The following is a 17930-nucleotide window of genomic DNA, read 5'->3' as shown; positions in this document are numbered from 1 at the left end:
AATAGTGCTGCAGTAAACATACGTGTGCATGTGTCTTTATAGTAGAATGATTTATAATCCTTTGGGTATATACCCAAAAATGGTATTGCTGGGTCAAATGGTAATTCTGGTTCTAGATCCTTGAGTAATCACCACACTGTCTTCCACGATGGTTGAACTAATTTGCACTCCCACCAACAGTGTAAAGTGTTCCTATTTCTCTGCATCCTCTCCAGCATCTGTTTCCTGACTTTTTAATGATCGCTATTCCAACTGGCATGAGATGGTATCTCATTGTGGTTTTGATTTGCATTTCTCTAATGACCAGTGATGATGAGCTTTTTTTCATGTTTGTCGGTCACATAAATAGACATGTATAAGACTCTTCACTCTTGAGTAGCTTAAAGTTTAACTGTAGTCAAATAAGGATAACTTATTTTTAAAATTTAGCATGATTCTAGAGAGTCCCAAAATCAGATGTGTTCAAGAGCCACATGGATAAGATAAAGTGCTGTTCTCATAAAGCAATAGGGCATGGGTTGGGCCCATGCCAGAATGAGGAGGGCAGGGCTTACCCTTAAGGCATTCCGATTAAAATAATTAATCCTATTCTGACCTAGAAAGTTTTTTTTTTAAGGTTTATGTAATCCACCAAGCTATCACTTCTGGCATAAAACATAATTTAAACCCCGGTATTTTCTGAAGAAATTCTGTGGGAAAATCCCTCTAAATATTTAAGTATGTTATGTGTCTTCCATTCAGTGGGTATGTCTAGAATAATCCAGAAATCCATACCTGTTTCAGAACCCTCGTTTCATCCTACATTATTAATTGATCTCATGGGGTAAAGTCTTCGCAATGCATAAGACATTCCCCACAGAGTAGCTATTTTGAATAGATAGTCTATATCTGAAATAGGCATTTTTTTGTTAGCCAACAATCCTCTTTCAACTTGTAGTCTAATTTCATCATAAAAGTTTGATAATATAGCCAACCAGAACAAACTGTTAATGATTCGTTTTTTTCTATTTTGATTCTCTTTAAACATTTTGCCTAATACAGCTTATGATCTTGCTTGCTGAAATATGTTGAAACAAAAAGAACAGAAAGCTTGTCATACTTTTAAGTTTTTTAATGGTCTAGAAAGTGATGTGGAAAAATAGTGGCTGCTGTTATATTTAAGTAAAATCATGAAATACTGTGAATCCATCCCCAGGGCACCCCTTGGGTGCCCAAAAGGCTCATTTGTAAACCATTATCTTTTAATTAGTTTAGTAGGAAACTTTGTTTATTAAAGTAAAACAATAATTAAATATGCATTTTAGACGCATTCTGTTCATATGGAAAACTTGCCGAACGCTAGTTTGAATAGATGTTAAGATTGAGCTTTTTGACGCATTTTAGCAAACGTATTTCTCTTGATTTATACATTTTGTGAAAATGTTTTTATTGAATCCAAATTAGAACATGATATAATGTCTCAGTCACAGCTTCTGAAAAGGGTGGCAACTACTAATCTTACAATTTCAATCTGTTCAAAAGTAGTTTTCTGTGAAATGCTACAGACAGGAGTGAGAGAGGAACTTGATGCCTGTGAATCTGCCCCATCTCCGAATGTAGCTGCTGGGGATTTGGTAGTAAATGTATCTAAACAGCGCTTTTTCCCTAATGAATATCATAGGAGAGACATTGACATGGTTTGACAGGCACTAGAGTCTGTTGTAGTATGGAAGATAAATGTGAAGATTCCTGCCTCTGAGAGCCATCTGCTGGTTAAGGGAAAGCCTACAAAGAAATGCAGATATCTGGCTTGTTCATGTGAATAGAATCTGTCTTACTGAGATTTATGTAAATCCTGGTTAACTGAAAGTCTCATCCACTCTTGCTCTGCTTGTGGTCTTGATGATTCATTCTCAGGGTGGTGTTTGATTCACTAACAAAGAAGTCATTCTACCTACAGGTATTCTGTGGCAGAAGTTAATTCAGAATTCTGTAGGTGATGTTCAATGTCTTATTTTAAATAATATGAAACCTTAGAAACAGTACAAAATATACTTTGTAAACTGAATGCTCCCACTTCCCTTAAGGTAATTCTATCGTGCAACCAACTCAATTCTTTTTGGTACAATGGTAAATAAAGTGGAATGACAGGGAAAGGACTGATTTTGTGGCATTAATGGTCAAGGAAGACATTAGCATATACCACTGCCAAACAGCCTTTAAAAAACATTTCCCTTGGAAATACATGGTTTATAACAACTTTAAGAAAATATGTACTGGGTAGGCATAGTGGCTCATACCTGTAATCCCAACACTCTGGGACGCCGAAGTGGGAGGATCACTTGAGGCCAGGAGTTCAAGACAGGCTAGGACAACACAGCAAGACCCTTTCTCTACCAAAAAAAAAAAAAAAAATTAACTAGGCATGGTGGCATGCACCTGTAGTCCTAGTTCCCAGGAGGCTGAGGCAGAAGGATTGTTTGAGTCCAGGAGTTTGAGGCTCCGGTGAGCTATGATTCTACCACTGCACTGCAGCTTGGGCAACAGAATGAGTTCTTGTCTCTTTTTAAAAAAAAGATGAAAAGAGAGAAAAGAAAATACTTTCTTTGGTAGATTAATAGTAAGTGTACTGAATGCCCATCTGACAGTACTTACAGAACGGTTTACCTTTTTAAAATTCTCCAGAGAAAAGTTTATGTCTTATCATTGCAGGCTATATTCAATAACACTTATATGTGCTGTTGTTTTATATAATTGGGTTAAAGGGGAAATTTAAATGCTATAGATATTTTGTTGCTTTTTCCCCTTCTATCATATGTTGGTTTGTAATACCTGTATCTTCATCTGAATAAGCATAACATTGTAATTAAAATTGAGTTCTGGAATCAGCCACTCAGGTCTGAGTTGTGGTGTAGCCGCAGACTTTGTCTTGGCCTTGGCCTTAACCTCTCTGTGCCTCAGTTTCCTCATCTGTAAAAGAGGGATACAGTGTACGGGGATAGTAGTGTCAATCTCAGAGGGTTGCTCTGAAGCTTAAGGCATTTAGGTCAGTGCCTGACACCCAGTAAGCATTCTGTAAATATCATTGTTATCCTCAGCTGTGGCCCTTGGAATTCTGTTGTGATTGCGTGTGTGAATTTACTAAAGCTCCTTCAATTCCAGTGTTTTCTGCCCTGGTTTTTAAATCTGGGATGTGTATGTCTTCTTTCCAGGCTTGAAAGATTGTCCTGGCCTTTTTAATTTTTTTTTAACTCCTGTAAAAACTCCAATTTCAGTGAAGGACATCTCATCATGCTAAGGTCACACATGACGAGTGGTCTTTTATTACCGGCTGATTACAGTTATCCCTAATTTCTTTCATGGCAGCCATGCGGCGCCTTCCATTTAAATAGAGCTGTTCTTGGATGTGACTTTTTGAGCCTCTCTGGGTTTAATTCTAATTTAACTTGCCATTCCAAGTGGGACTATTGTGCAACCAAAGTCATGATTCACTCATTTGTTCTCTCTAGATCTAATTATTACAACGTGGTACCTGTGAGGTCCCCTCAGGCGTTCATTCACTACTCTAAATGGTCTAACCTTCTGGGGAAAGAAGTGGGCCTTTAGTTATTATTCTTTGGGGCTGTACAGATGTATTTAGTATGGAATTTGGGAACACAGTTACAAGTGTTTTACCTCAACCATTTTCATCATACCAAGCTTATTACTAATGATTATGCAAAGAATGCTCTACTGGTGTATGCAGTAGTTACTTGCACATTCCCATTCTTTATAAAAAGGCCAGTTTTTGAAGCACAGAAGTCAGGTTGCATATGCCTGTGAGGTTTCTTCAAGTGCCTTCTGAACAAAGGGCATGTTGCTCAGAAAGCGTAGGTAAGGCAGAGTGAAAACACCCAGCTGTTCTGTTACCTAACACCCCTTCTTATGGACAGCCCTCGAGTGAGATGGGGCAAGATAATATTGCCAGGAGTAAGGGTCTTTCTCTCACTTTTTCCAACTTATCTAAATGCCTATTAGGGTCAAAAGAAAGACTTGTTATTTCATTCACCAGCATCCTACACATTTATCAGTGGCCTCCCACTGAGAAATTTAATTGTAAGCAATACTTTAGAACACACTGCTCTTGAACTTAGAGGAAATAATTGAGACATTTATATCTGTGCGTTTTTAATGGTTACCCAGATTCCCAGATATTCACTAGCCACTTTGTGTAGCATTGAAAATATGAAACTTGGCTGGGCATGGTGGTTTATGTCTGTAATCCCAGCACTTTGGGAGACTGAGGCAGGATCACTTGAAGCCAGGAGTTCAAGATAAGCCTGGGCGACATAACAAAACCCCGTCTCCACAAAAAATTAAAACGTTAGCCAGGCATGGTGGCATGTACCTGTAATCCTAGCTACTCAGGAGGCTGAGGGGGAGGATCACTAGAGTCCAGGAGTTCAAGATTACAGTGAGCTATGATCGTGCCACCTAGGCCACCAGTCTAGATGACAGAGCAAGACCCTATCTCAAAAAAAAAAGAAACTCGGGGAAATGGGCGTAGGAGTGTGGAATTGAGTGCCCATTGTCTGAAGACTTGGAATCAAAGTATCCTAGTAAGAATTAATTAACCAATTAAGAATTGATAAATTACTTATAAAATTAAAAATTAGGAATACCGGGCTTAATGCATTCATTTATTCTATTTAGCAAACTTTTTTTTTTTTTTGAATGCCCACAATGTCCTAGGTTCTGGAAATACAAAATTACTTGGTACCAGTAACTGGACTGTCACCTTTCCAGCCATGGACTTGGTTCAGACAAACCCCCAGTCCACGGTTGTCGTCCACTTGCAGTGCCCGCCGACTGTGGATATATGCTGGGGATCCCAACACAACGCAGCGCTCTTGGAGCTTGGACTGTCCTATCAACTTCCTGTGTTCTTCAGGTTCTTCTGCACTTCTGGTTCCCTGTTACCTCAGCTTCACTTACCTTCCTACCTTTCCACAAAAAGATCAAATCAGCAGTTCTGAAAGGCATAGCTTAGCCAAGGATTCTTTGACATCTGAAGATATCTCTGCCATTTAGAAAGGGGAACCAAGGAGAAAATCTACCCATTGAATGTCATTTCAAAGCCAGCTTTACTGGGTACAACTATTCATTGCGTATATCCTTTTAAAAAATTGTTTTTATTGTACAGATACCTTTAGGTATTTGTTCTTTATAATGTTCTAAAACATTTCAGTTAACTCTTTTTTTGAGACAGGTCTCGCTCTTTCACCCAGATTGGAGTGCAGTGGTGTGATCTTGGCTCACTGCAACCTCCACCTCCCCGGCCTAAGCAATCCTCTCACCTCAGCCTCCCAAGTAGCTGGGACTACAGGCACATGCCACCACGCCCAGCTAATTTTTGTATGTTTTTGTAGAGACAGGGTTTCACCATGTTGCCCTGGCTGGTCTTGAACTCCTGAGCTCAAGGGATCTACCTACGTCAGCTTCACAAAGTGCTGGGATTACTGGCGTGAGCCACCACGTCCAGCTAATTTTTGTATGTTTTGGTAGAGACGGAGTTTCACCATGTTGCCCAGGCTGGTCTTGAGCTCCTGAGCTAAGTGATCCACCTGTGTCGGCTTCCCTACGTGCTGGGATTACAGGCATGAGCCACCACACCTGGCCCACGTTTCACTGTAGAATGAGGAAAACCAGGGCTGAGGTCCTATAGACAATCCACTTGTCTTCATTTTGATGTAAATTCAGAACTCACAGTGAAGCAATTTCATGGCCTTCTGTAGCCTTTGTTTTTGTTTCTCTGCCTGCCCTATATTTAAGTGGTGGATGGGCTGTGTTGCAGGATTACTTCATTGGTCCCTAAAGAAGCATTCATTATTGACTGAATTCTGATTTCAGGGTTTTTTTGGTTGGCTTTTCTTTTTTTTACTTTTCTCCTTATATGCAGATAGCAAGATAAATAGCTAAAATCAATGGAACTCAGCAAAAACCTGTATGTGTGTGTTTATGCATAGTTACATTTAGACTTCTTTATATTCATGTGTGGAAAATATTACACAAAACAAAGTGTTCTTACAGACTTTAAGTTATAACTTGCAGAAAACAAATACTCTATCATTTTCTCACTTTTAAAAGATGTTAAACATTGTACAACACTATGAATGACTTCCTTTTTTTCAGGAAAAAAAAGGAAGCGCCAAGATCAATATTTATTTTCATAACTACATATTCCAGAAATGAATTACTGTTGCTCTGTTATCACCACACAGTCTTACTTGTTCATGGGAATCAAACCCAGTGATAAAAATATACCTTGTCAGGAGTAACTACAGCTGTTCTTACGTGAGGCAGGCCAGTCACACTATTTTGACTCCTTTCACGATAGACTCCGATCCCTGCAACTGTGAGTCAATTATGTGGAAAACCACAAATCCACATTGATAAGAAAGCTGAAAAAAGTGGCTTGGCCATACATAACATATGTTCTTTCATTCTACTGTGGTAGATCTTGCATAAAACTGTTTGAGACACAGGTAGATAAATGTTGTTTATATTTGACCTTACCTAACAGAAAGCTTTGTTTGCCTAATTTATTAGTAAAAGGGAGAAGGTACACTGAAATCTGAAGACACGTGTGCAGAAAGAGACTTTCAGAAAAAATTCACTGGAGCAATATGAAAGTGCAAATTACAAGTAGTCTATATGTCCATCACTTGGGAAATGGCAGTGAATATTCACTGGACTCCTGCCATGTTTCATCTAATTCCATAGTCGGCAAGCTACGGCTCAAGGACAGAATACAGCCCACTGTGTTTTGGTTTGTTTATTTGTTTTGTAGAGATAGGGTCTCTCCTTCTTGCCTAGGTTGGTCTCAGATTCTTGGGCTCAAGCAGTTCTCCTGCCTCAGCTTCCCAAAGTGCTGGGATTACAGGCTTGAGCCACTGTGCCTGGCCAGCCCACTGTTTCTGTAAACAAAGTTTCATTGGAACATAACCATATTCCTTTGTTTATATATAATCTATAGCTGCTTTCATGATACAGTTGCAGAATTGATTAGCTACAACATAAGACTGTGTGGCCCTCAGTGTTGAAATAAAATATTTACTATCTAGTCCTTTACAGCAAAAGTTCACTGACCCCCGATCTAAGTTAAAATGTCATCAATTGTAAAATGCACCGTTACTTTATGTACCACTAATAAAAAAAGTTATGCCAGTAAAACTGTAATAAGCCATCAATTTTAAGAAGCATTCTGATTTTGGAGATGGTTAAAATATTTTAAAAATAGATCTTAAAATTGGTAAGTTATAAGTATATAGCACTTCAAATAAATGAATTATGGCATTTATATCGACATGGATGAATCTCAAATGTTAAATGTTGAATTAAAAAAAGGAATAAAACAATTTGCAGAATGATATAAACAGCATGATATTATTCATATGACTTAAAAAACACCCACAAAAAATCAATGTCTGTAAATGCAGATTTGTATAGGTAAACATAATTTAAAAGAATTGGAAAGAGGTAAAGAAAACTCAGGATAGAGACTCTTCCCTGGAAGGAGGAGAAAGGACCAGGATAATGGTGGAAAACAAGGGGGGAATTGATCTTTATCAGTAATGTTCAACTTTTAAAAGAGGTGATTTACCAATAAAAACTAATTTTTAAAAGCATCAAAATGTGAACAAGCTGGAAGAAAATATGTCAAAATATTAACTGTAGTACATTTTGTAGAGTAGAAATATGAGTGACTGCTTTTTTATCATATCTCACTGTAGTTTTAAAGAATGTCATGGTACTAAAAAAGATGAGTCATATTATTTCTGTCTCAATCAAAAGAGATTAAGATTTTTTTAAGTACATGTTAGTCAATTACCTGACATTATAAACTAATCCTGTTTTTCTACTGGGGCATTCAGATTAAACAATATGCAAGTTAGGGCCAAATTTCTTAGTTAAAACTTTTTTTTATAATGGTGGTACAGCTAATCTTTAAAGACAATGCACGTTATTCCTCACCACAAAGAAACTCCAACTAGAAAAGTTAAATGTCAGGTGCGTTTCACCAAACAGAAATAGCTTGTCATGATTCATGTTACTGATGTCATTTCTTTCAGCCTGACCTCACTTGTTTAGAAATGTACCTTGTGATTTTACAGGAGTTTCTATGTTGTCACATGCAGTGCAGACCCTCTTGTTACTTACTAAATGTATCATTTTGTTATTTGTCTATAGCAAGCCTTCTTAAAATCTTCTCTATCAGGATATTCAGAAATGGAAAACTGTGAGATGGTAATTTACCCCTACCAGATTGTTTCTTCTAATAATGAGGAAATACTCACCTACCACTGCTTTCATTTACTTTCAGTTTTTGTTATTGTTGTTTGAAGCATGTCTTTCTCTCCCTTGGAGTGTTTTGCCAGAAATAACTCATGCTGCCTGCCTTTCAGGATTCGAAAAGTGAGATCTGCCCAAGAAAGTGGTACAAGAACTGTGGTCATGGTGGCCTTGAGTCTGTGAAGCTGTAGTGTCTGAGACAATGTTCCCATGCCACCAGAACCAAAATGGGGTGGTGTGCATCTCACCATGTAACTCCACTTTTTCTTTTTCCAGTTCAATTTCACCATTTAGTATTGAGAGCACAAGACGCCAGAGACGGTCTGAATCCCCAGACTCCAGAAAACGGCGTATCCACAGATGTGATTTTGAGGGATGCAACAAAGTGTACACAAAAAGTTCTCACCTGAAGGCTCACCGGAGGACACATACAGGTACCGCTCTGCAGGGCTTCTCACCTGTGAGCCAGTGAGAGTCCATAAAGCGCCGGCCACTTACCTCGGGAGCCTTTCGTACTCATTCATCCTGTGTACCTCTCAAGTCCAGTTCCCTCCTTCTAGGCGGAATGTATTCTCTCTCTCTTGAGAAAGAGAGAAACTTGAGAAACCAGTGAAGTATTTGAGCTTTTAAAATGTTGGGAACACAGTGATCTAGTAGTCTTTCTCACAGTCAGCATCACCACTTAATCATTATATAGTCTATCAGTTTTAAAAAATGTCCACGTGGCACATCAAAGAAGAAGCTGAACAAAATTATTCTCTCTCTTAAAGTTAGTATTTTATCCATTCCTTTAGATGATGCTTTTTGCTCTCCTCAAAACTCTCTCCCAAATAGCAAATAGGTAAACAACTGAAAAATAAAAAATGACAGATACGTAGCATTGTGGGAAGTTTTTACAAACATTCAGGCATAACTCCATTTGATTCACACTGGTATTTTTTTAATATAGGGAGAGGAGTTTTAGTATTGACAGTTTACAGAAAAGGAAATTGATACCACAATTGACTCACTGCCTTTGCCACTGTTCCCCCATCCATCTAGGAAATGAACTGGTGACTCTGCACTTAGCCCCTGCCCACCCCATCCTCTGCCTTCTGTGTCCCTCAGCTGGCATCCTCTGGCTTCCTGAGCTTCCAGTTCCTCCAGGATGCCTCCAGTGCAAGGCCCTGGCAAGAGACTGAAGATAGGAAGAGGGCCCCACAGTTCCACCACCTCTTCTAAGAAGAGTGGTGACTGGACTGCGTGAAGCCCAAAGAAGCCGATAGAGCAGGGAAATTCATTCACACATTCCCGGTAAAACATGGCTCACAGCAAGCAAGTCCAGTCCAGCGTCTTTCCTTGACAGCGTCTGCCACTGACTGGAAGCTTCACATGTAACAGATTCCCATCTCAGACATGTGAAAAGAACTGTACTCTGTAAACTGCCTCCCAGCTTAGGTATCAAAATAATTGAAATTAGCATCATTTTCCATTTAGCCCATGTTCCCTCTCTGCTCCCTGTTCTTTTCCCTTTCCTACTTAATTAGAGACAGGGTCTCACTATGTTGACCAGGCTGGTCTTGAACTCCTGTGCTCAAGTGGTCCTTCCACCTTGGCCTTTCAGAGTTCTGGGATTACAGGTGTGAGCCACTGCACCCAGCCTCTCTTTTCTACTTATTCTAGATTCTTCCTTTTCTACGATTCTGAGCTTCCCAATGAGAGGTTTTTATCTGTTTCTTAGGCTCTATTTTTAAGTCAGTTTCTTTATCATTAAGGCAAAGAATGAGTGTGAAGACATGGAAATTGAGTAAGTATATTCCATCTTACCAGTAGATAGTGAACACAGATCATGGCAGGAAGTATGATTAGACCATATTACTGACTTTATAGGAGCATTTCTGTTTTTAAAAAAATGACTTTCTACAATGAATCATCACATATTTTGAGTTATTCCTATTCTCTTTGAGTTTTCTGGAATACATATTAGCCTCATTTTCACACAGACACCTCTACTCCTCTTACCCAAGTGATGAACAGTGAAAGAGAGGAAAATTTTTAATCAGGTACTATTAAAGGATTTAACTCCATGGCAGTATAGGATTGCATCTTACAGATTCTAACATACACCATGAGAGCAGAGGAGACATCATTTATGCATTGTAATTCAAAACAATCTGAACCTTGAATGCTATGCTGAAGCAGAATTGATTAGCTTGGCTATTAATACAATGAAATCACAGACTCTAAGGGTCAGAATGGACTTTATATGTTACAGTCTAGTGTTTCCTAATTCGGGGAACCCCTTGCGTGTCATATTTCGCAGAGAGGAAGTCACTGCTGTGCAGTTTTCTGCATACTTATGTGTATTTTTAAAAATTTGTTATTAACAACCAGATGGTTGTAGCTGTTATTATCTCTTTGGCACTTCTGGCTGACTATTGTTCCCACATTAGTAGTTTAACCAACTCTCCTTAAATGCTCTGAGTGGCCGCATATTCTTCTGCAACACAATCTGAAGACAGAGTTCTCCTCTCTTACAATGTCCAGTAGCCTCTTATGGTGCTGTTTAGGTCTTGGAACCTTCTGGTTGAACAGAATGGCTCTAATGATAATGCTATAATTTTCACTCACTGGCCCCAGTGTTCCTCTCAACACTGTCATGAACCAACTAACATCTTAATTCTCCAAATCAAACACCTCCAGTTTTCTCAGCCGTGTCTTTGTAGATACACTCCAACTGATCACTGTGTCTTTTTAAGTTTTCATACCACAAATTGAGGGAACACATCCTGTGAATGGACTTCTCTTAATACAGGCGTACCTCAAAGATCCTGTGGGTTCAGTTCCCCACCATCCCAATAAAGTAAATATCACAAGAAAGCAAGTCACACAATTTTTTTGTTTCCCTATTACATTTAAAAGTTGTGTTTACACTATACTCAAGTGTGCAATAGCATTGTCTAAAAAAAGTACATAATTAAAAAGCACTTCATTGCTCACAAGTACTAACAGTCATCTGAGCCTTTAGAGTCGTAATCTTTTGACTAGTGGAGGGTCTTGCCTCTGTGTTGATGGCTGCTGACTGATCAGGGTGATAGTTGCTAAAGGTTGGAGTGGATGTGGAAATTTCTTAAGACAGCAATAAAGTTTGCCACATCAGTGGACTCTTATTTCATAGAAGATTTCCCTGTAGCCTGTGGTGCTGTTTCATAACATTTTACCCACCATAGAACTTCTTTCTAAATTGCAGTCAATCTTCTGATGCTGCTTTATCAACTAAGTTTATAAAATCTTCTAAATCCTTCATTGTAATTTGGACAGTGTTGACAGCATCTTCACTGGGAATACATTCCATTTCAAGAATCACTTTTTTTGCGCATCCGTAAGAAGCAGTTCCTCATTCATTCAAGTTTTATCATGAGATTGCAGGAATTCAGTCACATCTTCAGGCTCCACTTCTAATTCCTTTTTTTTTTTTTTTTTTTTTTTTTTTGACATGGAGTTTCGCTCTTGTTACCCAGGCTGGAGTGCAATGGCGCAATCTCGGCTTACCTCAGCCTCCGCCTCCCAGTTTCAAGTGAGTCTCCTGCCTCAGCCTCCCAAGTAGCTGGGATTACAGGCATGTGCCACCACGCCTGGCTAGTTTTGTATTTTTAGTAGAGACAGGGTTTCTTCATGTTGGTCAGGCTGGTCTCGAACTCCCGACCTCAGGTGATCTGCCCACCTCAGCCTCCCAAAGTGCTGGGATTACAGGCGTGAGCCACCGCGCCTGGCTCCACTTCTAATTGTAATTTTCCTGCTGTTTCCACCACATCTGCAATTCCTTTCTCCATGGAAGCCCTGAATCCCTCAAAGTCATCGATGAGGATTGAATGAACTACTTCCACATTCCTGTTCATGTTGATTTTTGACTTATCATGAATCACAAATGTTCCTAATGGCATCTAGAATGGTGAATCCTCTCCAGGGGTTTTTAAATTTAATTTGCCTGGATTCACAAGAGGAATCACTAGCTATGGAGCTATAGTCTTACGAAATGTATTTCTTAAATGATAAGACTTAAAAGTCAAAATGACTCCTTGATCCGTGGGCTGAAGAATGCATGCTGTGTTAGCAGGCAGAAAAACAACATCCATCTCCTTGTACATCTCATCAGAGCTCTAGGGTGATCAGGTGCATTGTCAGTGAGCAGTAATATTTCTCAAGGAATCTTTTTTTCTGAGCAGTAGGCCTCAACAGTGGGCTTAAAACATTCAGTAAACCATGCTGTAAAATCCAAGCTTTGTTGTTACATTTTTACAGCACAAGCAGATTTAGCATTAGATTTAGCATAATTCTTTAAGGGCCCTAGGATTTTCAGAATAGTATATGAGCCTTGGCTTCAGCTGAAGGTTACTGTCTCCATTAGTCCCTAACAAGAGTCCATCTGTCCTTTGAAGCTTTAAAGCTAGGCATTGACTTCTCCTCTCTAGCTCAGAAAGTGCTACATGACATCTTTCAATAGGAGGGTATATCATCTACATTGAAAATCTGTAGTTTAGTATGGCTGCCTTCATCAGTGATCTTAGCTAGATCTTCTGGATACCTTGCTGCAGCTTCTACATCAGCACTTGCTGCTACAACTTGCACTTATATGTTATGGAGACAGCTTCTGTCCTTAAACCTCATGAACCAACCTCCGCTAGCTTCCAACTTTCCTTCTGCAGCTTTCTTACCTCTCTCAGCCGTGAAGAATTGAAGAGTGGCCCTTGCTCTGGATTAGGCTTTAGCTTTGGGGGATATTGTAACTGGTTTGATCTTCTATCCAGACCACTCAAACTTTCTCCAAATCAGCGATAAGGCTGTTTTGCTTTCTTATCATTTGTGTGTTAACTGGAATAACATTTTAATTTCCTTCTGGAACTTTTCCTTTGCTTTCATAGCTTGGCTAACTGGCTCAAGAGGCCTAGCTTCCAGCCCATCTCAGCTTTCGAAGTGCCTGATTCGCTAAGCATAATCATTTATAGCTTTTGATTTAAAGTGAAAGATGTATGACTTTTCCTTTCACTTGAACACTTAGGGTTACTAACTGGCCTAATTTCAATATTGTTGTGTCTCAAGGAATAGGGGGGCTCAAGAAGAGGGAGTAAGATGGGGTAGCAGCTGGTCAGTGATGCAGTCACCACACACACAACATTTATCCATTAAGTTTGCCGTCTTGGGTACAGTTCATCGAACCCAAAACAATTAAAGTAGAAACATCAAAGGTCACTGATCACAGATCACCATACAAAATATAATAATAATTTAAAAGTTTGAAATATTGTGACAATTACCCAAGTATCACACAAAGATGCAAAGTGAGCACATGCTCTTGGGAAAATGGCACCAGTAAACTTGCTTGACATAGGATTGCCACAAAACTTGAATTTGTAAACACACACACACACACACACACACACACACACACACACACAGACAATATCTTCGAAATGCAATAAAGTGAAGTGCAGGAAAATAAGATATGCTTGTATATGCAAAAATGGTGTTAAGTTTTTTTTAGCAGTTTATTAGGTTATCTAAATCAAAAACTGCTAACAACTGTATCTTGTCTATCCCTTGTACCTATAATAGATTTCTTTTAAACCTAAACATGCCATGTTGTATGTGTGGTTGGAGCTGTCCCTTAATGATGGCTTTGCTTGGAAGCAGTGTGTTCCCTATCACTGAAAGTGTTGAGGCACAGGCTGTAAATACAGGACAGAATCATTATTCTGAGGTTGCACATACTTTTTCAAGTCTAAGAAATAATTATTCTATATTCATTTTCTTGATTTGGGCCCATTATTCTAATAAATTGAAATGACTTGAAAGTTCTCCCTACCCACTTTGCTTTTATTATTTTTGCTGTCTGTTTCAGCTTCTTCATCTGTGCCAGGTAATTGATGAATGTATTGAATGGGATGCGTTCAAGGAAAAAACCCTAAGACATGATCCGAGAGGCCTCCATTCAGATAGGTCTTAATTCTTTAAACAGTAGCCAGAATCCACTAGCTCTCCTGTTTCCAGCTCACATTTCTCTGCCTCACAGTTAAATCTAAATGTCCTTGTGAAATACCTGCCCAAAACCAAGATATGTCAAATCCATTCATCCACTTAGCAGAGAGATAGTTACTATGTGCAGTCATGGCTTCCTTGAACTATTATCAGTCAAATAACATTATTTTTAGAAAGAAAAAAAGTGAAATTTGGTTGATTTTCTGTAACTAGTTCAAAATGAGCCCATCCTGACTTCTGATTTATAATTATGTATAAGATTTTGTAACAGTGTTCAAAATGAAATCAAAACTAGTTCTATAGGGAATCAGGTTGGTTTGCATGCTCTTAGTAAACATCTTCTTAGCCTTACCTTTGCTTCAGGCGTATTGAGTAAGTTACGTGTGTGTGACCAACAATTAATTTGGAGTTTGGGATTATACCAGTTGACTTACGAGAGCCATGCACGCTATGGGAGGGGAGTAAGTATCAGTGAGAAACTTGCTTTGAGAAAGTTAATTTTGCCTTTAATGCTTGATCTTTTTGTACCATATAAGTACCTGATCAGTCATCTTTTTATTTACAACTTAGTAACTTAAACATATTTGTAGGTATTTGAAAGAGGTACATTTTCTAGATATTAGCAAAGAATTTAGAATAGAAAAAGAAATGCTGAGGAGTGCCTTTCTAAATTAAAAATAAGTATATTTTCATGAGTGTACAGTTTAGATAATAACACGAAGATGTGACCAAGTATTTTTGAATGAGTTTATTAATGCCTGCTTGTGCTTAATCATTTAAGGCATGTCAAAAAAAGGAAAAAATATATCTCAGCCATCACATACACATTATTGTCAGCAGGTTAATTATTTATATCCACTGTCTAAATTGTGGGTCTATGTACATGAAGCAGTTTACAGAGTATTTAAATAAATATGCATATTCACAAATAAATATTAGTACTTAAATGAGTATACATTGCCATTTAAATTAATATGGTCATTTAAATATGTGCTATACAAAACAATTATGCACTATGGATTCCCTCACGTTAAGAATTCTATTGCTTATTAACTGATTTGCATTTGAATTTTAGAAGAAAATAATTTTGTGAATTTGGTTTTGCTCTTTAGAATTCTCACTATTTTCTAAAAAATAAATGCTCTAGTAATTTCTACAATGCAGTAAAAGCAAGTAACATTCAGGCATCAGTGATTCCTACAGCCACTAGATGGTGCACCAGAACCAGATGTTGGGTCTAGTCTAGAAGAGGGTCTGAAAAGAAACTAGAACTCTAACAGTATGTATGACATGACATTAAAATGGAACAATGACACTGACATTATCAGTGTTCTGCAGAATGTTACAATTTAATGATGAATTTTTAAAAAGGCAAAATAAAGATAAAATCAAATTTTTTTTGCAAAGGAATTGCAATATGTAAAAATAGTCTGTTCAAATGAATCTGGAAATATTTTCTATCCCCAATTGACATACTGTTCTCTGATAAATTTGTGAGGCCCAGTAGGTAATCCTGTATAATATTCATTTTAATTCATATGAAAGCCATACACCTCTAACCTTAAAAATTAGTAAACTTAAGGTAGTCACATTTCTTAGGAATTATTCACATCTGAATTTTGTACATTAAGGAAGTTTATTCATATAGACACTTAAAAATATTAAGCAATTCTGATTTAATGGTTTCCAGAGTATGATCTTCCCTACCTTTATGAAACCACACATTATTTAATAATTTTTTCTCTTGATGAATGAAGTCTCTGTAATTAATATCAAATACTATTACATGTTTATTCCATTAATTATATTTGATTACATATTTGGAATGCACACACACATATGTACACACGCCCCTCCACACATAGCGATCCTAAATGATTGCAGATTCTGTCTTTTCTCACTTTCTTACTTGCCTCATCATTTCTTGCTGCTATTCCTGTATTTCTTGCTTCTAATTTGAATCTTCATCTTCATTTACTGGATGAGATTCTGAAGTGGTTTGAGGATATTCCTACAAAGAAAATCAGGGGCTTTGTGACAGCTGTGCATCCTGGTGGCCTTTTGTTCGCAGGTGCTTGTGGTTGCTAGATCTTCAGACGAGCGAGTGCTGCTGTTCATGACTTCACATCTGTATTCATTAATTAAATAGCTCATTCCACATAAAGCTCCATTTCAGACCCCCCCATCTAGGTTCCTTGTTAGATGAAGCATAGTGCTTAGTGATGCCAAGATAATAAATCATTTAAGGGCACACTGACATTTTTCAAGGAAAAATCCTCTCCCCGTAAGTTGTTTGTAAGTCCTGATCAAATAGCTCATGAATATGAGCTATATTGGTAACTGCTGAGACATTAGAAAATATAATAGAAATATCACCAAACTTGAAGTCCAGAGACAAAAGTTTCAATCTCTTTGGCCCCTAACTTGTTGGTGAACTTAGACAAACTACTTGTGTGAATCTCAGGTTTTCTTTTTTACCTTTGAACACAAACATACCTCTTCGAGTGCTTTACATATTCTCATCACACATGTAAATCCCTGGAAAGGAGCAAGGTTAGGGCACGTGGACATGGGCAGGTATGAGGAAAGCAGTAGAGCCAGGATTGAAACTCTGGTTTCTCTCGAGCCTATGCTTTTCCTTATATCTGGTTTCAGACTAGTTTGCTGATAACCTACGAGTCTTCTCTCTTCACTGGAACCGTGCTCCTATGCATGTCTACCCAGCAGTACCTACCTGTTCAGCATCAGCCCTTCAGGGACGGTAAAGTAATGAGAGAGCAAGAGACTTTAATCTGTTTTTAAGGCTTTAATTAACATAGAGTGGTCTTTCTCCGTAGTCTACTAAAATTTTATTAGAAGCCAGTGAGAAGATGTGGACCAAAAGCATTAATCATTAAATAAAATTAAATAGGCTGCTCTTGAGTGCTTGTTTGGCACACAGCTCTTTGACTGTAATGGGTGCCGTGTAGAAATGAAGACAGCAAGGAGTCCTAAATCTGGTGGGAGAGACGGCCTCATTCACACATATCCAGCATATAAAATAATACGTAATAGGAAAGCCCTGAGCGAGCTCTATGCAGGTTGCTACAGCAGCACTGAAGGGGTCATTGGTCCTGACTGGGGGGATGCAGCGAGCATCACCTGCCTATGCAGACAAGCATGTTTCAGTGCCACCTCCAACAAGGAAAACAAAAAATTTGGATTGGTAACAAAATGTTTTGCAGGTGTAGCACTTATTTTCATCAGTGGGGAAGAGAGTCATTTTAACCTATCATGGAGAGTTACTGTTTAGACACACATGCTTAAGATTTACAATGATTGGAATGTAGGCAACCATTCTGTACATAGTTGATCAAATTTTGTTTTAAAAGTTTTACCTTATTTTTATTTAAAAACCAGTTGATCTTTTTTCCTATATTTAGAAAAGACTTCTAAACCTATCAATTAAAAATAAGTTGATCTTTTTTCCTATATTTAGAAAAGACTTCTAAACCTATCCATTATTACCTCATTTAAATAAATAACTAAATGAGTTGTGTTTCATAATTCTGTTTGCATTAGCACATAAATTATCAATGACAGTGCAAAGTTAAAGATGCCATAGG

The 17930-nt window shown here is 38.1% G+C and overlaps 1 protein-coding gene across 11 annotated transcripts in view; it reads left to right on the top strand.

The window, feature by feature from the left end:
• KLF12 (KLF transcription factor 12) overlaps positions 1-17930 on the top strand; it is a 620046-nt gene that overhangs the window by 581950 nt on the left and 20166 nt on the right. For all 11 annotated transcript variants that reach the window (XM_054665368.2, XM_054665370.2, XM_016925371.4 and 8 more), the window contains one exon: positions 8587-8744. In XM_054665368.2, the coding sequence (XP_054521343.1) occupies positions 8587-8744 (158 nt within the window). The remainder of the gene's footprint in view (positions 1-8586; positions 8745-17930) is intronic.

This window comes from Pan troglodytes, chromosome 14 (assembly GCF_028858775.2).
Source record: "Pan troglodytes isolate AG18354 chromosome 14, NHGRI_mPanTro3-v2.0_pri, whole genome shotgun sequence".
Taxonomy (NCBI): Eukaryota; Metazoa; Chordata; class Mammalia; order Primates; family Hominidae; genus Pan; species Pan troglodytes.
This window is presented reverse-complemented; position numbering and strand designations above follow the sequence as displayed.